Source organism: Chelonia mydas, chromosome 4 (assembly GCF_015237465.2).
Source record: "Chelonia mydas isolate rCheMyd1 chromosome 4, rCheMyd1.pri.v2, whole genome shotgun sequence".
In the NCBI taxonomy this organism is placed as follows: Eukaryota; Metazoa; Chordata; order Testudines; family Cheloniidae; genus Chelonia; species Chelonia mydas.
The window spans coordinates 111585812-111610619 of NC_057852.1; the positions used below are offsets into that span (position 1 = coordinate 111585812).

The 24808-nt window shown below is 40.6% G+C and overlaps 1 protein-coding gene across 14 annotated transcripts in view; it reads left to right on the plus strand.

The window, feature by feature from the left end:
- The window catches only part of PROM1 (prominin 1), a 94509-nt gene that overhangs the window by 12832 nt on the left and 56869 nt on the right, over positions 1-24808 (plus strand). For all 14 annotated transcript variants that reach the window (XR_006290184.1, XM_043544616.1, XM_043544628.1 and 11 more), the window contains exon 3: positions 22465-22523. Coding sequence is in view for 13 of the 14 variants with exons in the window: in XM_043544616.1 (XP_043400551.1) it covers positions 22465-22523 (59 nt within the window). In the remaining variant the exon portion in view is untranslated. The remainder of the gene's footprint in view (positions 1-22464; positions 22524-24808) is intronic.

Consider the following 24808-nt stretch of genomic DNA (forward strand, 5'->3'; position numbering starts at 1 on the left):
TGGACCAACATCTGTTGGTGAGAGAGACAAGCTTTTGAGTTTACACGTAGCTCTTCTTCCAGTCTATGAAATAAATTGGCTTCCTATGGATGCTATGTTGGAGAAAGCGTCTTTTAAAAGAAACACTCTAAGTCTTAGAAGTTACAGATCTTTCATTCCAGATAATAGCAAGTTAGATGTAGGAAGGAAAGGTGGATAACTGTCATTGGTTTGCAGAAAAAAATCAAGTATACATCTTTTAAAAAAATAAAATAAAAATCCTGACATGTTTAATGAATGTTATGGTGATTAGGATCAGAATAAAAATAGGAAATAGATAATTCATAGCTGGGCTATTTTGAGAAAGATAATTGAAATCACAAAATGGGTTACTGTAAAAACATGGATAATATTTATGTGGCAAAGTGCTGTTGCACTAGATTGCCTTGTGTGGGTGCATAATAATACTCCAATAATTTTAGGTATTTTTAAGAAGTTCTGTGTAATTATGATCTGCATTGTAAGTGAAGAAAACAGGAGAAAGTTGTTTGTGTCTGAGTAAAGATAACATAGAATGCTGTGTGTATAAGTAATAAAAATAATGGTCCAAATGGTAGCCTAAAAATGTGGATGCAATCATATTTCAGTTGCAGTTGCTAGTTCTAAATGTTTTACTTAGCTTCTATTGAAAATGTAAATGTTACCTTGGTTTCTTTGAAATTAATGCATAATTGAAAATAAATGGTCATTAGGAGAGTTTCATGGCCTTAAATCTAACTTTTAAAAATTGTAAGTTTATGTAATACGAAAATTAGTTATGTGATCAAATGCATGTCTTAAGTCTTATATACACTAATAGAATTAGGACGGGGAATTGCCGCATCTCTTCAGTACACTAATTGTTTAAATTGCTGAGTTAAAAGGGCAATAAGTTCCCACTGTGAGGAAAGAAATTAGTCCTCTAGTTTTTTAAAAATTGTGCATTTTGGGGTTTGATTGGAAGGACTGTAGTGAGTATAAGTATTGAGAGCTAAAGTCTGTTTTCAGTTCCACTCACTAAATCCTGTTGACTTCACTGGAAATTGCACAAATTTAAATGAGAGCAGAATTTGTCCTTAAGCATATGATACATACATATTCTGTGGGGAGATGTTGTGGCCTAATGGATAGAGCACGGGACTGGGACTTAGGAGACCTAGGTTCCATTCCTGACTGGCCTACTGGGTTACTTTGGTCAAGTCCCTTCAACTCCTTGAGTCTCAGTTCCCATGTAAAATTGGGATAATGATGCTACCCTCCTTTGTAAAGTGCTGAAAATCTCTATCTAAATGGTGGTTGTTATCTCATCTTTTTTTAGTTATATTACTAACATTATAATAAATAGAAAAGGAGTACTTGTGGCACCTTAGAGACTAACAAATTTATGTGAGCATAAGCTTTCGTAGCTGTAGCTCATGAAAGCTTATGCTCAAATAAATTTGTTAGTCTCTCAGGTGCCACAAGTACTCCTTTTCTTTTTGCGAATACAGACTAACACGGCTGCTACTCTGAAACTTGTCATTATAATAAATGTTGGCAGTTCCAGGAGAATTACAATTTGTTGTCACTCAACTAAGACAAGATATAAGAAAACAGCCTTTGGGTTTTTTCTTCTCACCAGAGGATGTTGTGAAGACCAAGATAATAACAGGGTTCAAAAAAGAACTAAAGTTCATGGAGAATAGGTCCATCAATGGCTATTAGCCAGGATGACCAGGGATGATGTCCCTAGCCTCCATTTGCCAGAAACTGGAAGTGGATGACAGGGGATAGATCACTTGATGATTACATGTTCTTTTCATTCCTTTTGAAGCACCTGGCATTGGCCACTGTTGGAAGACAGAATACTGGCTAAATGGACCTTTGGTCTGACCCAATATAGCCATTCTTATGTTCTAACTTGTGAAAGGTGAAACAATCGTTTATTAGTGAAACTAAATTAATCTATGATGGTAGCATGGTACTAGTGAAACAGCTTGTTTATACCACTTAGTGTGCTATGAGCCTTCAGGTGTGAATTTGTTGTATACAGGGCATGGTCAATATCAGGCCTCTCAAACTCCGTTTACCTTAGGGCCAGTGCCAGTCCTCAAATCCTCCCAGCGGGCCAATAATGCCACTGAAGATGGTGTTCAGAAATTAAAACATGTATATTTTTTATTTCAAATTTCTTAGAAGTAATAAAACTGTCATACAACTTTATACAATTCTTCGCCTCCCAGAGAGTTTTTAGTGTTGGCCAGCCACCTGGCAACACTTCAGTTCTGTCAGTTTGTTGATGTTTGGCCTCAGTGACTGACCAGTTGAAACCTTCAGGATTGCAGCAAGGTGTGCATCAGATAGTTATTTGGTATTTTGACGGAGAGACTGCCGAGACTCATCAAGCCCTCGTATCGCTACCCCTTCCTGCTTCTCCACGTGGGCACCAATGATACTGCCAAGAATGATCTTGAGCGGATCACTGCAGACTAGGTGGCTCTGGGAAGAAGGATAAAGGAGTTTGAGGCACAAGTGGTCTTCTCGTCCATCCTCCCCGTGGAAGGAAAAGGCCTGGGTAGAGACCGTTGAATCATGGAAGTCAACGAATGGCTACGCAGGTGGTGTCGGAGAGAAGGCTTTGGCCTTCTTCTTTGACCATGGGATGGTGTTCCAAGAAGGAGGCGTGCTAGGCAGAGATGGGCTCCACCTAACGAAGAGAGGGAAGAGTATCTTCGCAAGCAGGCTGGCTAACCTAATGAGGAGGGCTTTAAACTAGGTTCACCGGGGGAAGGAGACCAAAGCCCTCAGGTAAGTGGGGAAGTGGGATACCGGGAGGAAGCAGGAGCACGCGAGAGGGCAGGGCTCCTGCCTCATACTGAGAAAGCGGGACGATCAGCGAGTTATCTCAAGTGCCTATACACAAATGCAAGAAGCCTGGGAAACAAGCAGGGAGAACTGGAAGTCCTGGCACAGTCAAGGAATTATGATGTGTTTGGAATAACAGAGACTTAGTGGGATAACTCACATGACTGGAGTACTGTCATGGATGGATATAAGCTGTTCAGGAAGGACAGGCAGGGCAGAAAAGATGGGGGAGTTGCACTGTATGTAAGGGAGCAGCATGACTGCTCAGAGCTCAAGTATGAAACTGCAGAAAAACCTGAGTGTCTCTGGATTAAGTTTAGAAGTGTGAGCAACAAGGGTGATGTCGTGGTGGGAGTCTGCTATAGACCACCAGACCAGGGGGATGAAGTGGACGAGGCTTTCTTATGGCAACTCACAGAATTTACTAGATCGCAGGCCCTGGTTCTCATGGGAGACTTCAATCACCCTGATATCTGCTGAGACAGCAATACAGCGGTGCACAGACAATCCAGGAAGTTTTTGGAAAGGGTAGGGGACAATTTCCTGGTGCAGGTGCTGGAGGAACCAGCTAGGGGCAGAGCTCTTCTTGACCTGCTGCTTACAAACCAGGAAGAATTAGTAGGGGAAGCTAAAGTGGATGGGAACCTGGGAGGCAGTGACCATGAGATGCTTGAGTTTAGGATCCTGACACAGGGGAGAAAGGAGAGCAGCAGAATACGGACCCTGGACTTCAGAAAAGCAGACTTTGACTCCCTCAGGGAGCTGATGGGCATGATCCCCTGGGAGAATAACATGAGGGGGAAAGGAGTCCAGGAGAGCTGGCTGCATTTTAAAGAATCTTTATTGAGGTTACAGGGACAAACCATCCCGATGTGTAGAAAGAATAGTAAATATGGCAGGCAACCAGCTTGGCTTAACAGTGAAATCCTTGCTGATCTTGAACACAAAAAAAAATGGACAAATGACCAGGGAAGAGTATAAAAATATTGCTTGGGGATGCAGGAGTGAAATCAGGAAGGCCAAATCACACCTGGAGTTGCAGCTAGCAAGAGATGTTAAGAGTAACAAGAAGGGTTTCTTCAGGTATGTTAGCAAGAAGAAGAAAGTCAAGGAAAGTGTGGGCCCCTTACTGAATGAGGGAGGCAACCTAGTGACAGAGGATGTGGAAAAAGCTAATGTACTCAATGCTTTTTTTGCCTCTGTCTTCACGAACAAGATCAGCTCCCAGACTGCTGCACTGGGCAGCACAGCATGGGGAGGAGGTGACCAGCCCTCTGTGGAGAGAGAGAGAGAAGTGGTTTGGGACTATTTAGAAAAGCTGGACGAGCACAAGTCCATGGGGCCGGATGCGCTGCATCCGAGAGTGCTAAAGGAGTTGGCGGATGTGATTGCAGAGCCATTGGCCATTATCTTTGAAAACTCATGGTGATCCGGGGAAGTCCTGGATGACTGGAAAAAGGCTAATGTAGTTCCCATCTTTTAAAAAGGGAAGGAGGAGGATCCAGGGAACTACAGGCCAGTCAGCCTCACCTCAGACCCTGGAAAAATCATGGAGCAGGTCCTCAAGGAATCAATTGTGAAGCACTTAGGGGAGAGGAAAGTGATCGGGAACAATCAGCATGGATTCACCAAGGGCAAGTCATGCCTGACTAATCTAATTGCCTTCTATGAGGAGATAACTGGCTCTGTGGATGAGGGGAAAGCGGTGGACGTGTTGTTCCTTGACTTTAGCAAAGCTTTTGACATGGTCTCCCACAGTATTCTTGCCAGCAAGTTAAAGAAGTATGGGCTGGATGAATGGACTATAAGGTGGATAGAAAGTTGGCTAGATTGTTGGGCTCAACGGGTAGTGATCAATGGCTCCCTGTCTAGTTGGCAGCCAGTATCAAGTGGAGTGCCCCAAGGATCGGTCCTGGGGCCGGTTTTGTTCAATATCTTCATAAATGATCTGGAGGATGGTGTGGATTGCACCCTCAGCAAGTTTTCAGATGACACTAAACTGGGAGGAGAGGTAGATACGCTGGAGGGTAGGGATACAGAGGGCCCTAGACAAATTAGAGGATTGGGCCAAAAGAAATCTGATGAGGTTCCACAAGGACAAGTGCAGAGTCCTGCACTTAGGACGGAAGAACCCCATGCACCGCTACAGACTAGGGACCGAATGGCTAGGCAGCAGTTCTGCAGAAAAGGACCTAAGGGTTAGAGTGGACGAGAAGCTGGATATGAGTCAACAGTGTGCCCTTGTTGCCAAGACGACCAATGGCATTTTGGGATGTATATGTAGGGGCATTGCCAGCAGATTGAGGGACGTGATCGTTCCCCTCTATTCTACATTGGTGAGGCCTCATCTGGAGTACTGTGTCGAGTTTTGGGCCCCACACTACAAGAAGGATGTGGAAAAATTGGAAAACGTCCAGCGGAGGGCAACAAAAATGATTAGGGGACTGGAACACATGACTTATGAGGAGAGGCTGAGGGAACTGGGATTGTTTAGTCTGCGGAAGAGAAGAATGAGGGGGGATTTGATAGCTGCTTTCAACTACCTGAAAGGGGGTTCCAAAGAGGATGGATCTAGACTGTTCTCAGTGGTAGCTGATGACAGAACAAGGAGTAATGGTCTCAAGTTGCAGTCGGGGAAGTTTAGGTTGGATATTAGGAAAAACTTTTTCACTAGGAGGGTGGTGAAACATTGGAATGCGTTACCTAGGGAGGTGGTGGAATCTCCTTCCTAAGAAGTTTTTAAGGTCAGGCTTGACAAAGCCCTGGCTGGGATGATTTAGTTGGGGATTGGTCCTGCTTTGAGCAGGGGTTTGGACTAGATGATCTTCTGAGGTCCCTTCCAACCCTGATATTCTATGATTCTATGACTTGTGGGGAAAAAGTGATGCTGCCTCTATGGCTGACTCTGCCCGTCAACTAGTGATGATATCTCTGTCCCTCTCCCACAGCCAATGGGAGCTGTGGGGGGCAACGCCTGTAGCTAAGATTGCCGGCATTGTGTTTGCCTGCGTCTGTCCTCCGCAGGCCGCAGTGAGGATGTTCTTGAGCCGCAGATGTCCCGCAGGCCGGGACTTTGAGACCCCGGGTCAATATGATCCTTTGGTTGGTATGAATATATTAAAGTGGCTTCCATCTTTGTTCCTATGGAAACCAGTTGTTCCAATAAAATAGTCTGGGATTCATTTGACGACAGGGTGTGCACAGCAAATATTCATTTTAGAAGTTTTCCTCTTCTAGCTAAAGAGTGAGAAGTCATTAAGAGAAGCAGGCTAAAGAGAAACACCCATTTGTTTTCCAGTAAAATAAGACAAAATTATAGGCATGGCCCACTGTATTTAATCAGTGTGGTACAGGCAGTGTATTATGGGGTGACTGCACCATCCTGAGGTAAACGGAGTTTGAGAGGCCTGATAGTGACCATGCCCTGTATACAACAAATTCACATCTGAAGGCTCATAGCACACTAAGTGGTATAAACAAGCTTTCACTAGTACCATGATACTATCATAGATTAATTTAGTTTCACTAATAAATAATTGTTTCATCTTTCACAAGTTAGAACATAAGAATGGGGAGGGAGGATAAAATGTTGTGTTTCCCAAGTACAGTATTGACTGAATCTCAGAACTCAAGAGTACAATCGGTCTGAGAGCTGTTGTCTAGTAGTTTGAGCACAAGACTGGGGTTTAGGAACTTGAGTGCCAATGCTAGCTCTGTCATTCAGTCCCCATGTGATGTTGGGCAAGACAGTTATGCCCCAATTTTCAAGTCATTGGGAGTTGCAAGTGGCAGTGCTCAGCATTGTAACCTCTCTGCTTCATTTTCCCGATCTATAAAACTTCCATATCTCTCACAAATGTTACAATGATTAGATAATATTTGTAAAAAAATTTTCAGGAAAGGAACTACATTAGTAGAATTTACTATTACTGCATAGCACTTACACTGTCAACTGTAAGTAAACTAACAAAGCACAGGTAAAACCTACTCAGATGATGAGTGAAAAGGGAAAGATGTTATGAATCGTTTGATTCTGAAAACTGCAGTTGATGTGTTGTGTAAGGCATTGAAGCAGAATCTCTTTGCAAGTCTTAACACAAAACTATTGTAACTCTATAATAGATTAAAATTGTGACTTTTGTAGAGTTAATTTCTTTGCTTCCCTTGTTAACTTAACCAGTTGCTAACAAGGAGCAAAATTAAGTTAACGAGAAATGGACAACCAGATCTAATCAGTAGCAGAAGGTAATTTTGTGTAATAACATAAGAATGGACTTACTGAGTCATCCCAATGGTTCATCTAACCCAGTATCCTGTCTTTCGATAGTGGCCAATGCCAGTTGCTTCAGAGGGAATTGAACAGGACAATTGTTGAGAGATCCATCCCCTGTTGTCCAGTCCTACCATCTGGCAGTCAGAGGCTTAGGAACACCCAGAGCATGAGGTTGCATCCCTAGCCATCTTGGCTAATAGCCATTGATGGACCTATCTTCATGAAATTATCTAATTCTTTTCTTTGTTGGGGCAACAAAATGGCAGATGAAATTCAGTGTTGATAAGTGCAAAGTAATGCACATTGGAAAAACCAAATTGCCTGGTACTGAAGTTAGGCTTACTGGCCTGTAATTGCCAGGATCACCTCTGGAGCCTTTTTAAAAATTGACGTTACATTAGCTATCCTCCAGTCATCTGGCACAGAGGCTGATCTAAGCGATAGGTTACAAGGTGTGGGAAAGTAGTAGGCATCCTTATCATGTATAGTAATTGATTAGTTTGTGCATACCCAATAAATATTTCTTCTAAGTAGTTTCAGCCAAAGAGTAGGCAAAAATTTGGATCTTTACTTTAAGCTGTCCTTATTTGTGCAGACATTCCAGTGATATCCAAGGAGATGTGTGCATGTCGGGACAGTATAATATTGAAGTTGAAACCAGCTGTATAGATCTGAAAGCTAAGTTTTGCTCTTAGACTTTAAATGTCTTTGGATCCTTTGCACAGAAAACTTAGTTCCCCTGAGTATTGTTATAGAATAACCAATTGTTATAGAATTGGTGAGATGACTGTTCCATTTATATAGTCTCAGTCCAAAGTGTCACAAAAGTGTGCATACACTCCACAGTCCCGGTAAGTGTGCCATATGATCCCGTGCCTTCATTCTCTCCTCCAGTGCGGTGGTTGGAATTATGATGTAACTTTAAAAAGGAGTAGTAAAGTCCTGCTACTAGCTAATCACTACAAAACATGTATAGCTGGGCAGTTTATACAACTGTGTGTATACAATTATACCCAATTTAAGTCTCCATATCCTGTTCTAATTGTAAATAACATTGAATGTTGTTGGCATAGGACAAACAATAGAGAGAGATGTATGAAATGTCCAAAAGGTTATAGGTTCAGGTATTCCATTTTCTTTACGTAAGAGTAAGTCATTTTTGATGTTTCCCAAAGTGGCATCTGGGACTTTTTCTGTCTGCTAACAATCCTAAAGTATGCGTCTAGCAGGCATTCTCTTATCCTGTTAGCCCAGTCATGTGCTCTGGAAGTGTAAGCATCCTGCATGTAAGTCTCTGGATCAATTTCAGTAGTGATGCAAGTTACACCTCACAGGCTGTGGTAGTGTAACTTGGTCAGGACACAGATCTATCTGGTAAAGTACTGTAATGTGCACCAATTTTGTATTCAGTGGATATCTCAGATAAAAATAACTTGCATGTCAAGGGCTGGCAATGATGTGGTAACTCCCTAGATCCTGAGAGCACCATCCTTCACCCCCTAAACTCTGAGATTCTCAAACTAGGTGATCCTCCATTTGTCTTGCCTGCAAGAGCTGATCCAATTGGTTTCGTCAGGACATACCTAACCTGCACAAAAGACAGCTGGAGGTTGTAGATTGTGAAGTTTCTTTGTTTTGTTTTTTTATCATTTTTGGGGGGTGGGCAGGGATGCACAGAGCCTTTTTCTGTGACGAGGAAGGGCTCTGGTAGTGGGGAGGCAGCAGGAGTAAAAATAGCAGTGTAGATGTGGCAGGGATGGCTTCAGTGTGTAGAACGCTGCATAAGGTGTATACCCTGCAGGTTCAGCATGTAGGGCACTCTCCTCTAATCGCCTAAGTGATGCCTCACCATCTACACAGCTATTTATACCCATGCTAGCTGAGCATCCCTAACCTGCATGCAGTGATATATTGTGCCATTCTACCAACAGCCTGGTATCTGCATGGAGTATACATTCAGTATGTAAGTTGACTTGTGCTTCTGTCTCAGACAATGTTGTTTGTTCTGAATCTGTGATAGCTTTTGTATCCCTTTGTGAACTTATTTTGTTAAAATACTGATTTTTGTTCCCCAAAATATAGAGCTCTTCAGAGGATATTTAGGTTTTTAGCAAGAAATATATATGTTGGTAACTGAAATATCTATGAGGTATAACTTTATAAGATGAACCTTGCCAGGATAATGGCAGGTAGTGATTGATCGATCGGGGATCGATTTATTGTGTCTCATCTAGATGCAATAAATTGATCCTCGAATCAACACCTGTACTCCACCTCGGCAGGCAGAGTAAGTGGAGTCGATGGGGGAGCCACCACGGTCGACTCGCCGCCGTGGGGACGGCTAGGTAAGTTGAACTAAGATGCTTTGACTTCAGCTACGCGAATAGCGTAGCTGAAGTTGTGTATCTTAGTTTGAAACCCCCCACCCCCCCCAGGTGTAGCCAAGGCCCAAGTTATTGATCCATGAGAGGACCTTCCCTCTTCTCCCATGACTGCTTATTTTGCTTACTAGCCTTTGGTGTGGGACCTCATTCAAAGAGTTTCTGGAAATCCAAGTACACTGTATCCACTGAATCACCCTGGTTAATGTTTGTTGACCTTTTAAAGAATTCTAGTAGATTGGTAAGGCATGATTTCCCTTTACAAAAGCCACCTTGACTCTTTAGTCCTACAAATCATGTTTATATGTCTGATTCTGTTCTTTACTATTGTTTCAACCAGTTGGCTTCGTACTGGAGTTAGGCTTACCAGGGTCACCTCTGGAGCCTTAAACAAAGAAATAATAAAATTTTGTGTATTAGCTATCCTCCAGTCATTTGGGACAGAAGCTGATTTTAAGCAACTGGTTACATACCACAGTGAGTAGTTCTGCAATTTCATATTTGGGTTCCTTCAGAACTCTTAGGCACCATCTGGTCCTGGTGATTTATTACTGTTAAATGTATCAGTTTGTTCCAAAACTTCCTCTATTGATGTCTCAATCTGGGATAGTTCCTCAGCTTTGTCAGCTAAAAATAATGGCTCCAGTGTGGGAATCTCCCTCACAACCTCTGCAGTGAAGACCAATGCAAGAAATTAATGGGTGGGTGAGATTCTGTGGCCTGCTTTGTGCAGGAGGTCGGACTAGATGATCATAATGGTCCCTTCTGACCTTAATATCTACGAATCTATGAATTTAGCTTCTCCAGAATGACCTTTTCTTCCTCGAGTGCTCTTTTAGCACCTCGATCATCCAAGGGGCCTTCATACACCCACCTCCTGATTGTTTAGCTGGCTTTCTGCTTCTAATGTACTTAAACAAAATTTTGCTCTTTGTTTTTGTGTCTTTTGTTAGAGTTGCTCTTCAGAATCTTTTTTGGCCTGCCTAATTTTACTTGACTTGTCAGTTTATGCTCCTTTCTATTTTCCTTAGTAGAATTTGCTTTCCAATTTTTAAAGACTGTCATGTATGTCATAGTCCTTTTAGCTATTCAGATCCAAGTCAGAAAATGTTGCAATATTCATAACACATTTAATGAAATAAGGATTTTGATAAGTGTGGAAATAACTTTCTAAAATTTGTGCTCTCTCTTTGATAGGCAAGAATAATCACTATGCTCGTCTCTGCCTTTTAGCTAAAACTATAGATTTGGAAAGTAACAGTTAACTATTCTTAATAGAGGAAATATAGCAGAAATAGTCTGCACTTCATCTGCTCTTGAGAACTCAAATATTTAAAAGGTCCCAGATTTTGAAAGAATATAAGTGCCAAAAATTATTTTCAAGTATATTTTTAAGATGTAGCCTTTTGTAAATTGCTTCTAGTTCTTATTGGCTAAAATACATTGTTGTTGTTTTTGTGTGTTTGGAATAGACACTAGTCAGATTACTATGTATTAGCATTGATTTCACCATTCAAGAAGTCTGTTGAATAGAAGTAGGCAGTCATGTTTTTTCAACAACAAAGACAGGTTGGCAAAAATCAACTCTTCAGGTAAATAGAGTTTTGGATTCCACAGCGTCTTTCTCCATTTTAGAATGAGCGTGGTGGCAGGCTTTAAAGGGGTAAAACCCAGAGGGTCAAAAATTACTATTAGCTTTCCTTTACAGAACAAACGACTTAAAGGAGCAATGTGTGACGTGGCCTCATCAAAGCTGGTGGGCTAGCAAGAAAGCCAACATTCTCCAACATAGAACTCCAGGAGACTTAATCGAACTCTGATTAATTGGATTCTACATGTATTAATCTTTCCTTGCCAATCCCATAACAGAAATCCTGGAAACTTTCTTTATACTGGAGTTAGGTTTTTTTTTCTGTCAAAAGTATCTGCTGAGCCTCTTGTAAACCACCTGATTTTGAGAGTTTGCCGCAGTGATATCTGCTGCAGACTGTATGTTATGTACCTGGTTAAACAACTTGTACTAAAACAACTTCTGACTTTTCAATTGAACCATGTACAGTACTCTGTTTTCATAAGGAAAAGGAAACAAGGAAACTTTGCCCCTATTGTTGTGTTTTGAGCAGGATGGAGGTGAGGGGGAAGAAGGCACAGCATAATTCAGATTTTATTTGACTGAGCTCAAATGTTTATCATTTTTAATCTGTCACCTATGGTACTTCTGCATCCATCACATATTTAGTGGCTCAGGTGCATATGGAGTATAGTGTCCCTTGCAGAGAAATGGCAAATACAGAGGAGGAATTCTGAGACCATAATGTGGTTGCCAAAAAGCCAGTTGTTGAAGTAATTAAAAACCAGTACTAGTAGGGCTCTCCTGTGTCACTTCCAATTGTGTGCATTCATGTTGCCATAGGCACACGTTAGAGTATGAAAGCAGAATTCTCTCCTATTCTCAGTTTACTTACAATATACTGGAACATTTTTTGAGAGGAGAGGGAGGGAGCTGGAAATCTGACACTCAAGGTAAAACCACCTTTGTTATACATGTGTGTTAAAATAATCTCTTTAAATGTTTTAAAGTGTCACTCCAGTACACCTTGGACATGCGAACCACAAAGTACCAGCAAGTTGTTCAGCGTCTGCAGGGGGTTAAAACAGGCAATCCTGTACAGCACCCTGAGCTGAACCCTTGCCCCTAATCTGTTGTAAATCTTTACCAGATGGTGGCCTAGAAGAGGCCATATATAGCCACTACAGACAAAAAATATATGGTGATTGGATAATTATAGTGCTGTAAACAATATGGTTTAGTTTAAGTTTAAAAATATTTTACTAAAAATGATTGAATGTAATTTCTGTATAGAATACTCTTTCAAGTGCATCCCTCTTGACATTGTTTGTATTATGTATGCAGATTTTTGAGCAAAGATTTTTCTGACGGCAATTTTTTTGGTTTTTGTTGCAAATTTGCAACACGTAAGGATTTTCTGGGTAGTGAAGAACAATCACCACGTCCCTGAAAAGGTTCTTTTCAAAGGAAAAACTTTTATTCTGTGTGTCCCATTTTCTTGACAATCAACATAATGGCTTTTGTTTTTTTGAATGATTTGCTTTCTGACTATGCTTTTTAAAAATTTTTGTCTGTGTGGATTACTGTGTAGATAGATAATGTGAGTGTGCCCAGTGCTTGGCAGCTGTAAAGACTGAGGAACTTTTGTGGGAGAATGGAGGTTTAAATTGCTTAGTTCCGCTTCCTGGTTAATAATAAGACTTTGAGGCCATTCTGTTTATAAAATTACCATGCTTCCATCTATGTTTTTGGAAAATAAGGAGCTCTTGTGCATGTACAAGTTAAATGTTCCTTGAACAGGAGTGTGTCTGTCTGTTGGCTAACAAATTATATTTTCTCTCTTCAGGAGTTCAATGGGATTTGCTAGTGAGAAGAGGGATTTATTAAATTTCTGTCTCCCTATTACTGCTTCCCATTCACCCAGCTACTCTTGTTGCATCACACCTCAACATTTCTATGAAATACTTTGCATTTTGTAACCAGAAGCCTATCTCTAAGGTGCCACAAGTACTCCTTTTCTTTTTACGAATACAGACTAACACGGCTGCTACTCTGAAACCTCTCTCTGATAAAGTTCTCCCTCCTAATAGCAGTCACACAGTTCCCTGTCACAATCACGCTTGCTGTTCTCCCTATCTCCTATTCCACACTGCATCTCAACCCCATTTTCCCACCATCCCAGCTGGTGCTCCTGATATTCTTATACAACTCTTTTAAAATTCGACAGATAATTCAGTGCCTTAACTGTTCAGCTACAAAGATAGCAATATACACTCTGAAAGCTTGCTATTTTTTGTAAGCACTTACCTGACACTTACACTGTGGTTCATTTTCCGTGTTGCATCTACTGTAAAAGACAGATCAGCATTTTGGGATTTGGGGAGATCTCTGATGTAGTAGTAGCAAGAGTAGGGCGTGAGACTGAACGCTGGATGTGGTGAGGAGGGGCAGAAGCAGATTGAGAGTCCGGAAATAGCTGTTCAGTTGAGTGAGTAGAGGGGGAGAAATGCTTGAACTTTTATCTGCTTCATTCTGTGGTGAGCTAATGATGTTTGAGTGGGTTTAAAATCTGGCAATGTGAGTTCCCATCCTTAATACAAATATTAAGTCCACTGAGCATTGAATCGGTTTGGTGATGTTTGTGAGGGTTTCCAGGATCCCCTAGGGCAGCACAACGTTGTTTTCGTGGGGTTTCTATGAAACATACTAATGTGGCATAAGAAGCATGTTTTCCTACAACTTGCATGAGTTTATTATTTAACAGCATTTAAAATATGTGAATATGGGAAGTTATTTACAATTATCTGAATTATTTTAATGACTATTATCAACTGGCTAACTGCTAATTTTTTTTTAATGCCCATTATAGCCACCCTTCCAGCAGTCCTGACTCATTTTGCTCCACTTAAAGCTTCCTTATGCTCAGTCTCTAATTCAAAACGGAGAACTCTGAAATACATTACTAGATAAACCAACTGTATACAAAGTACTCAAGTGGAACTTCCATGCTGGTGGGCTCCTCCAGAGAATGGCAGTTTACTAGGCAGGACGAATATCTTTGTTTCCTGCAAGAAGCCCAACAAATTAGACACAGCACAGGTTGTAGCAGACCCTCTGATAACCCTGGACATTCTTCCTGAGAGAGAACTAGGAGGTGTAGTCTTGGACTTCAGAGCATGCACCCAAAAGTTATGTCTGCAAACATCAGTTCTGTAATGTCCTATGACAGTGAGGAATGATTGCCAGATTTCTACCTTTTCTGTCCAAGATGTGGCCTGCTCACAAAGGGTGTGTGCTTTGAAATACAAGGCATGTATCTCTACTATTAAGTAATTCTTTCATGCAAGTCCTTTCCCTCTTTTTTTTTTTTTTTTTTTTTTTTTTTTTTGTACCTTTGAACAGTACCGATAGTAAGCCTGATTTGCAAAACTTCCAGGTTTTATGCAGGAAGAATGTAATGCGCGGATTACACTTAAGTAAGGAGTTTCTTTGACAGAGGGGGGGCAAAAAAATGGTAGCTGAATGACCTGATTGCTAAGGAAACTAGTTAACCTTGAAGATGATGCTAGCAACTGCATGGAGAGAGACCGTGCCAAAATATAAAGGGACAGGGTTACTATGAGGAAAGACCCCTAATTCCGTCATCCTTCAGGAAAATGGGTGTAAACTGCCTGAAGGAGACTGTGAGAAGAGGAGTAAGCTCTCTTACCTGCTCCGGAGTCCCTATCCACTAGAGCTTGGAGTGTGGGGAGGAATAGGCTTGGCCACTCACTCCCTACTGCAGTGTAGACACTTCATGCACAGGCCTGAAGGCTACAAGGAACATAAGCAGGGAGGAAAGAGGGAACACTTGGTCCCCATCTGGATCCCTGCCTTAGCTCAGGTGCTTTCCATATCAAGTGGACTGCCTGCCTGGTGTCTGCCTTGGGAGAGGGCTGAATCTTGTGGACTTTCTCCTTGCTTGAGGAGGGTAAAGATTCCTTGGCGTAAGCAGGGCAGAAATGACCTACACAGGGGGACCTGTCCCACTCTGCAACAGCCTGTGTGCGGGGTCCTTCTGCCATTGCCCCTGCCACTAGGGATTCTTGTCTGATTGAGGTAGTAGAAAACTAGAGCTGACTGGGGGGCTGCTGGAATAAGGAGCTATGCTGGGTGCTGAAAGCCAAGTAGTTGGCTAGGGAGCAAAGCTATCTGGCCGTGATGTGGCAACAAGGAGCAGTAGCCTAGATTCCAGACTGAGTGGACCTCTTCACTCAGGATCAGATCCAACTCCTATTGAAGTCAGCAGAAGGATTCCGACTGACTTCAGTTGGCTTTGGATCAGTCCCATGAAGTCAAAACAAAGACTTTAATTGATGACAAACTGAACTTCCATTTATCTTTTCTGTGAAATCACTAGCTATTTTTTTGATATCTCCAGTGATCAGCATGAAACTTGTGTGCATTAATTAATCTTGAAAGTTTGCATTAAAACCTGGGGCAGACCTTTACAAGTCATGTTTTAAAAGAAACAATGAGTTTGAAGTAGAAGTAATACATTCATTTCATGCTAATAGGTAAATTTTCTAAACATTGTGAAATTGCTTATTTTGACACTAGATGTACTCACATGGACACCAATCCAGAAAAGCACTTAAGCACATGCTTAACTTTAAGTATATGAGTAATCCTGTTGACTTGAGTTATGCTATGAAATACCATGCGTTAAGAGTGAGAGCATTTTAACGGTATTAAAGTGGTGAGCAACTTTATCATGATGTAGTTTTCCATCATTGTCTTAGAGTCCCAGAGTCAGCAAGGTACTTACGCATTGAAATAGCCCCATTGAAGTAATAGGTGCTACTCACTTAAAATTAGGCAAATGCTTAATTACTTTGCAGAATGAGGGACTAATATTCTGTATTAAGCATAATGGGGCAAATGTATTTCTGGTGTAACTTCTTTGACTTTACTGGAGTGACACTGGGACTGAATTTGGCCCAAAGTAATTAATTTTTTTTTAAATGCTCTTTTTGTAGGCGCTCAGAACAAGAATAATATCCCCAGTTGTTAGGGATCTACCAAATTTGCTGCTGTGAAAATTGCATCATGGATCGTGAAATATGGTCTCCCCCCCCCCCCCCCCCCGGTGAAATCTGGTCTCTGGCCGCCCAGCCCTTGAAGGCAGAGTGGAGAGTGGCAGCTGCTGGCCACACCCTTGCTTCTGTGCTGGTGGCAGCACTGCCTTTTGATCTGGGCGGCAGCCGCTGCTCTCCTGCCACCCAGGGTCAGGCAGGGCCACCAGCAGCAGCAGAGAAATAAGCATGGCAATATCATGACCCCCTAAGAGGCTTGCGACCCCCTTTTTGGGCCATGTGCCCCAAGTTTGAGAAACACTGTGGAGAAATCACACATTTTTCATGGGTTGATCACAGCCTAAATAGCAAATTTCATATCAATGAAATTATTTCTGCCTTGACCAAGCTGCAAAAAAAGTGATTTCTCTGCAATTTAAATAGACCCCCTACCAATTGTATTGTCCCAACTTTTGTTTGTTTGCTTGTTTTTTCTGTCACCTAGTCCTCTAAAACTTTCCTGGCAGTGGGAATTGTGTTCCAGTTTGTTGTGTTGGTTGTTAACATCCAGACGGCTTATTGTTAAGTCTCTATTCTCTTTTGCCATCCCTGTCCGTTGAATAGTGCCAAGAAACAACCTGGAAACATCTACACAACACTCACACCACATGGAAAGGAGTCTTTATATGAAGCTCTGCAAGAAGGTGCTAGTATCAGTAAGATGGTGGTGTAATAAGTCAATAGTTCAGTCTATTAGGGCAGATGGCATCTTGCTTGTGCGTGGAAAGCTGGAAAGAGACTGAGTAAAGTATTAACGTAATTAGTACTGTAAGTGAGCCTTATAAAGTAAAGCTCTTTAACCTCAGTGATAAAATGTGTTCTATGTTAAAGCCTTGGATTACTGGTCATATGAAACAATGCATACATCTGCTCAGTCATGGACTTAAAAATGAATCCATTTAATTTGTAAATAGAGGTCATCATGCTTTTTCACAATGCCTTCCTGTTAGTTTTATTTTGGAAATAAGAATTGGACTCGATAAATACGTTCAAGTTGCGGAATCCTTCCATTTTATAGACTTCTACAGAGTGGTGTAAAATGTAGAAAGATTTGTCACCTGGTAGGAATAAGACTTGTGTTGTCAAAAACTTACAACAGTGATGCTATTGCTCCTGAATGCACATTTAATATAATGTTTAATGACTTCCACATTTAATATCAAATGAGTTCATTATGACCGATGTTACTACAGTTGATAGCAAAGAACTTCTAAAATATTAAATCATAGAGAAGATAGCTGTTCGCATAAATGACTGACAGCTGGTCAGAGGGGATTAGTAGTCTGTGGCATATCTGGAAACCTTACCAAGAGTGAATGCAGAGGCGATGGGCTTTCTAAAAATAGAGAAAAGTAGTGTTGTTAGAGTAGTGTTCACGTTATTTGGTGAATAGCTCAACACATGGAGTGAAATCTGAACTTCATACAGTATTTAATGCACAGTTTGCCTAATTACTTGAAGGGACTAATTGCTAAACAATACATATTAATCTTGGTGATCATGAACTTAAAGATAGCTTGTTTCTGTTGGGCCTGCCTCGGAGTGTATGCAGTAATTCACACAGTTTGAAAAACTATTCTCTCCATCAATTTTTCATAGTATTTTCTAATTAGTTCCATCAGTCTTGAATGACAGCTCTAATAGTGAGGTAATCGTGTCTAGCTGAGTAAAACTTCTGTGATTCAGAACCACAATTCAGAGCCTTTTCAAATTCATTAAAATAAGAAATAAGTTAGTTGACTCTTCTCTGTTTTCTTATTTGTTTCTTTAAACATATGGCATTTGGCTTACTTCTGTTTAATTCTTTGTTCCAAAAGGCAAAGGTGCCTACAAAGTTACACTGGTTGTGAAACTTTATTTCCATTCCACAGGAAATTCCGGTGTTTTGAAATCTCCTATCATCCCCAATTGGAACAAAAATTTAAAATTTCCCACAGATCTAAAATTCTGAAACATTTTGTTTCAGAAATATCAAAATGACCTTATTAAAGTGCTTCTCTTTTGATTGTTTTCACTTTTATATTAGGTACTGTTGTGTAATATAAATATCAAAAAAGGACTTCAATTATTTTTTTTATCAAAATTTTTGGAGTTGATTCAGCATTTTTCAATGGAAGACTGTTCCACTAGTACATTTTTGACCAGCTCTACTATGAAATTCCCTTAAGTTAGGTCCACTAGTATTTTATTAGCTGCTGACGTAACAGCATTAGCCTTAAGGGGGGGAGGGTTTTTTTCACTGTTCAGTAGGATGCAATACCAGCAGCCTTCTAATTTCAACATTTTTTTTTTTTTTTTTTTTAATTTCTTATGTGCAGGTAGCATAGCCATGGCTTGCTTGAAACTTTTTTTGTTGCAAGTATGGGAAACCTGTTGTTTTGTGACTATTCTTGCAGAGTCCAATATCCTTTCTAGGCCCATACTTCCCCATGTTCAGAATATAAAAGCAGTTAGTCCTTGTGAAAAGCTGATTTCCCATTACTGGCCATTCTCAAGAAGCTTTTATATTGTATTCAGAGAGCTTTTCTAATCTTGCATGAGATCTTGATTGTACCTTGTATAAGTGGCTGGTGCAAGGCTGGGCTCTGTAAATAAATGACAAATAAAGGACCAGCTACTCAGTGTAAATCAGCACAGCTTCATTTAGTTCAGTAAAGCTATATCAATTTACACCAGCTGAGGATCTGGCCCATGTTTTTAATAAAACAATGGGGCATGTGCAAGTCTATGATTATAAATAAATCCACTCTTTCCTATAAAACTTTGGCTTAAAGTACCTCCTCCATTCCAGAAGTGTTACTGGCTCTCATTTATCTGTTATCAATTACTACATTAAAAGGATAAAGGAAAATTTTAAACCATTGTTGGTTGTTATAAAATACGTCTGTCAGAGAAATAAGGAATTTACATTACACTTCTGTGCACCAGGTGGGTCCCTAGTTTATTTTAGATATGGAAGTTTTTTTGATGAAATTCAGTGTTTCTGTTGATGTGGGAAAGGTGTGTAGTGTATTTGTAGAAAATCTGCAATGTGTTTGGCTAAGTCAGTTCATTGAATTTGTCTGGTGTGGAGTTGTTGCGTCAATGGGTTGGTTACATTCTGCTTTTGTGTTTCTGTTTTGCAGCTGAAAAATCGTGGGAAATATAAATTCTCTTCCCAGAGTCCTTGGCCTCCGTTACTGATTTTGATGCAGTAGGGACTCCTTGTTGATCGCAATATGTTTGTAATCTCACAACTGTAGCTTTTGGTGTGTTGCTTATCGCTCCTGCAATTCTGTGTGTCCTTTCCATCAGAGGTCTGCTAACATTTAAAGTGTTTTGTTAGCCATGTTTCAAAATATTTTCCTTGAATAGGATTCTCTGCCTTCCAGGCAGCTTTTATATGTACCTTTGTTCCTGAGGCATTCGGCTCCATTTTTCCAGCATTTTTCAGTCTTCCCCAAATGATGATGCTTTGCAGTACAAACTATTTCATCATCATCTATTTTTTGTTTTTGAAAACAACAATCCTCAGAACTCTTAATCCTCCTTGAGCTTCAGAATAGATGCAACACAGATAATAAAATGAAAGCTTTCTTTTATCTGTCTGCCAGTGATAGGCAGTGAAGGCCCTCAGATCTCCCTCCAGCAAGTTTGCAGGTACAGAGTAGCAGCCGTGTTAGTCTGTATTTGCAAAAAGAAAAGGAGTACTTGTGGCACCTTAGAAACTAACCAATTTATTTGAGCATAAGCTTCCGTGAGCTACAGCTCACTTCATCGGATGCATTCAGTGGAAAATGCAGTGGGGAGATTTATATACATAGAAAACATGAAACAATGGGTGTTACCATACACACTGTAACGAGAGCGATCAGGTAAGGTGAGCTATTACCAGCAGGAGAGCGGGGGGGGAACCTTTTGTAGTGATAATCAAGGTGGGCCATTTCACATTTGGGGACAATGTATACCTTCAAATCAGCGGCACTGCTATGGGTACCCACATGGCCCCACAGTATGCCAACATTTTTATGGCTGACTTAGAACAACGCTCCATCAGCTCTCGTCCCCTAATGCCCCTACTCTACTTGCGCTACATTGATGACATCTTCATCATCTGGACCCATGGAAAAGAAGCCCTTGAGGAATTCCACCATGATTTCAACAATTTCCATCCCACCATCAAACTCAGCCTGGACCAGTCCACACAAGAGATCCACTTCCTGGACACTATGGTGCTAATAAGCAATGGTCACATAACCACCACCCTATACCGGAAACCTACTGACCGCTATTCCTACCTACATGCCTCCAGCTTTCATCCAGACCACACCGCACGATCCATTGTCTACAGCCAAGCTCTATGATACAACCGCATTTGCTCCAACCCCTCAGACAGAGACAAACACCTACAAAATCTCTATCAAGCATTCTTACAACTACAATACCCACCTGCTGAAGTGAAGAAACAGATTGACACAACCAGAAGAGTACCCAGCAGTCACCTACTACAGGACAGACCCAACAAAGAAAATAACAGAACGCCACTAACCATCACCTTCAGCCCCCAACTAAACCTCTCCAGCGCATGATCAAGGATCTACAACCTATCCTGAAGGACGACCCATCACTTTCACAGATCTTGGGAGACAGGCCAGTCCTTGCTTACAGACAGCCCCCCAACCTGAAGCAAATACTCACCAGCAACCACCCACCACACAACAGAACCACTAACCCAGGAACCTATCTTTGCAACAAAGCCTGTTGCCAACTGTGTCCACATATCTATTCAGGGGAAACCATCATAGGGCCTAATCACATCAGCCACGCTATCAGAGGCTCGTTCACCTGCACATCTACCAATGTGATATATGCCATCATGCCAGCAATGCCCCTCTGCCATGTACATTGGTCAAACTGGACAGTCTCTACGTAAAAGAATAAATGGACACAAATAGATGTCAAGAATTATAACATTCAAAAACCAGTTGGAGAACACTTCAGTCTCTTTGGTCACTCGATTACAGACCTAAAAGTTGCAATTCTTCAACAAAAAACCTTCAAAAACAGACTTCAACGAGAGACTGCTGAATTGGAATTAATTTGAAAACTGGATACAATTAACTTAGGCTTAAATAGAGACTGGGAGTGGATGGGTCATTACACAAAGTAAAACTATTTCCCCTTGTTTATTTCCACCCGCCACCCCCACCCCCACCCCCACCTGTTCCTCAGACATTCTTGTCAACTGCTGGAAATGGCCCACCTTGATTATCACTACAAAAGACCCCTTCCCCCCCCCCCGCCCCCGCTCTCCTGCTGGTAATAGCTCACCTTATGTGATCACTCTTGTTACAGTAAAAAGAAAAGGAGTACTAGTGGCACCTTAGAGTAAAAAATTTATAGTCTCAAAGGTGCCACTTGTACTCCTTTTCTGAGACTATAAATTTGTTAGTCTCTACGGTGCCACAAGTACTCCTTTTCTTTTTGCGAATACAGACTAACACGGCTGCTACTCTGAAACCTCTCGTTACAGTGTGTATGGTAACACCCATTGTTTCATGTTTTCTATGTATATAAATCTCCCCACTGTATTTTCCACTGAATGCATCCAATGAAGTGAGCTGTAGCTCATGAAAGCTTATGCTCAGATAAATTTGTTAGTCTCTAAGGTGCCACAAGTACTCCTTTTTCTTTTTGCAGGTACAGTGATTCCCTGCCCAGGCCACACCCTTACCTCCACCCTCCAAAAAAGCTGCATTGAATATCCACACCGGAATATTTGAGCACCAGTTATACAGTTCCGTGAGGGGGGGTGGGGTGTGTGTGTGTGTGTGGGGGTGTGTGTGTGTGTATAATTTAATTTAGAAGATTGTTATGATAAAAAACTTAATTGCTTAGTAGGTGGCTTCCAATGAAGATATGGTTGACCTGGCACAAACAAGGTGCATTAAAATCGCCCAAATCAATATGCCTAGGTAGTAGGTAACCTAGTATCTGATTTATGATTTCACTGGTCTCTATGGCACATAAGATCACCTCAACAAAAATAACCTTACTGCTTCTCAGTATGACCTTCTTAGCCTCGTTATCTTTCAACATTCTCATAAAATTTACAGGTGTATTTAAAAATGTAGTATTCTACCGTAGTTATAGAAACTTGGGTATATTTGTCTGTCATCTTTGATTTCTGTTCTCAGTTTCATCCCAGCTAACCAGCAATATAATTTACTAATGTTTTCTAACTTACGTTATCTAAAACTCTGGAATGTTCTTGCTTATTTTCAGATCTCATCAAAAAGCTAGCACAGCAGACGTTTGGAAATGTGCAGGATGATTATCAAAAGGTAATTTGTCTACACATAGTAATGGAAGTGTGTGTATTCATAATTTAGTTGAAACATTGAGACTCTCTTCCTTAAATAGAGAAGAATAATTGAAACTAACAATTGGATATATGATTAATTGACATCTAACTGTTTTCATGGTTTCAAATAAAATACCATGTAAAATTCTTTTTTGAAAAATACTAAGAAAATTTTTGTAAGAAAGTGTTCATGAAATGTATGGAATCTTTTGTGCAAAACTAATATTTGAAGCCAAAATGTTTAGTAAAAATCTGCCCTTTTTTGTTTTCTAGTTATGAACCAGGAATTCCTGCTGGTCTTCAGATACCAGAATCATTTTAACCCTATAATAATGCTTATTTTTAGCATACACAATGATTGCATGTAAATATTTATTGTAAAATATATATTATTTGTCTTTTTTTCTATATATGTTGGTTTTTTGATGTCATGGGAGGTCCAAAAACTGACTGAAAATATACTTTAAAATAGAATTACTGAGGCAATCTTAGCAGCAGTTTTCACTAGTATTCCAGGTATAAAAATGTGATTGTATCTGTCACACAGAAACTAAGCTCTGGCTTTGTGTTAAGCAAAAGTATTTGCTTTTGTCCAAAAATGTTTAAACATAGAAAACCGTAATTGCTCGGTTCGTAGGCTGGTTCCAGTTACTACCTTCAGACAGCTGAATTTCCACTTTCCATTGATAAAATATTTTTTTTAGATTAAAGTGATTACAGCAACATGTTTTCCCTACCTTCTCCCTATGGCATGGTTACCCTAGAATAGTGTGCATTCTCAAGATATCCAGCAACAGCAGGGAATGCAACCCAATTTGGATGTGCTACTAATTCATTTCCTTGAGCCATACTCAAGCACAATGGGCCATGTCTCAAGCACTGTGGTGGGTTGAATTCCTGCAGTAAGGACCTTAACTGGGCCCAGATTGGTGACATGATACTTTGTACCATCTGCTAGGTTATAGGTTACTGGAACATGCTGTGAATGGTGTTGTGTGTGCTCAGGAAAACAAATCTGGTCCCTAGACTCATGCCCACTGACCTGAGGCCTTTCTGGGAAGCCTGGTCTTCTGCAGTTTCCACGATATGCTATGCATCCGATGAAGTGAGCTGTAGCTCACGAAAGCTCATGCTCAAATAAACTGGTTAGTCTCTAAGGTGCCACAAGTACTCCTTTTCTTTCTGATACTGAGCCTCTTACTCCAATAGCCTGATGTCCTTTGCCTAGTATCCAGATGTTTGGAACTTGTCCTAAGGCTATACCAAGTTCCTCACGATCTCACAAGTTCTTTTGGGGGGGTTGTTTGGTGATGATGCATTAGAGGCTGCAGGGCCACACAAAACACCTTGCATACATAGAAGTAAGCCTAGAGGTTGAATTTCATGGACTGACTGACCCTTTGAACAAGGCGTTTAGATCGTCAGTGACATCCGTCTGTCATTCCCTGCTACTTCATAGAATTCACAGGAAACTTGAAACCACTGTCAGTTGTTGTAATCCTGTGTAGTAAACCCTCCTAATAAACTCATTTTTAAACTAGACTATTGTCTTAGTAGTTGTCTTAGCACCCTCTGTGGCTATCTCAGGTATGTTAGAATATAAATAACCGCTGTTCCAGTCAATTTTTGGTTTATCCTGGCAGAAGGTGATGTCCCCACAGATGCCCAATTGATCATGCTGCCATGATTTTAGGGGTTGTGTTTTTTTTTTTTATGAGAAAGATTAACTTACTTTTTATTTTCTAAATCAAATTTTGGTACCCATTTACAATGAAGAATAAAATTTGTTTTTATGAAAAATATATCCAGTTCCATTACCACCTTAGATAAATTGTAGCTAAATGTGATGACATTTCCAATAAGAGTTGCATGGAGTTTCTGGAGGTACATATAATAAATATCCATATCTCATAGTTTGGGTAGATGGGCATCTTAATTGGAGCTGGAACAGAAACAGGTTTCCCATCCCACAAAACTTTTTCAGATTCTTGAAATTTTTCCTGTTCCACAGTGGGATGAAACGGAGACTGTTGCAGTTTTTTCATGAAAACCAGAGAGAGACCCTCCTCCGAATGGCCAATATATCTTGGTGTTCAGGGCATTTGGGGATGTGGGAGAATGACAGGGCAGGGACTAGGACTATCAAGCAATTAAAAATTAATCATGTGATTAATTGCTCTATTAAACAATAGTAGAATACCATTTAAATATTGATGTTTTCTACATTTTCAAATATATTGATTTCAATTACAACAAAAGTACAAA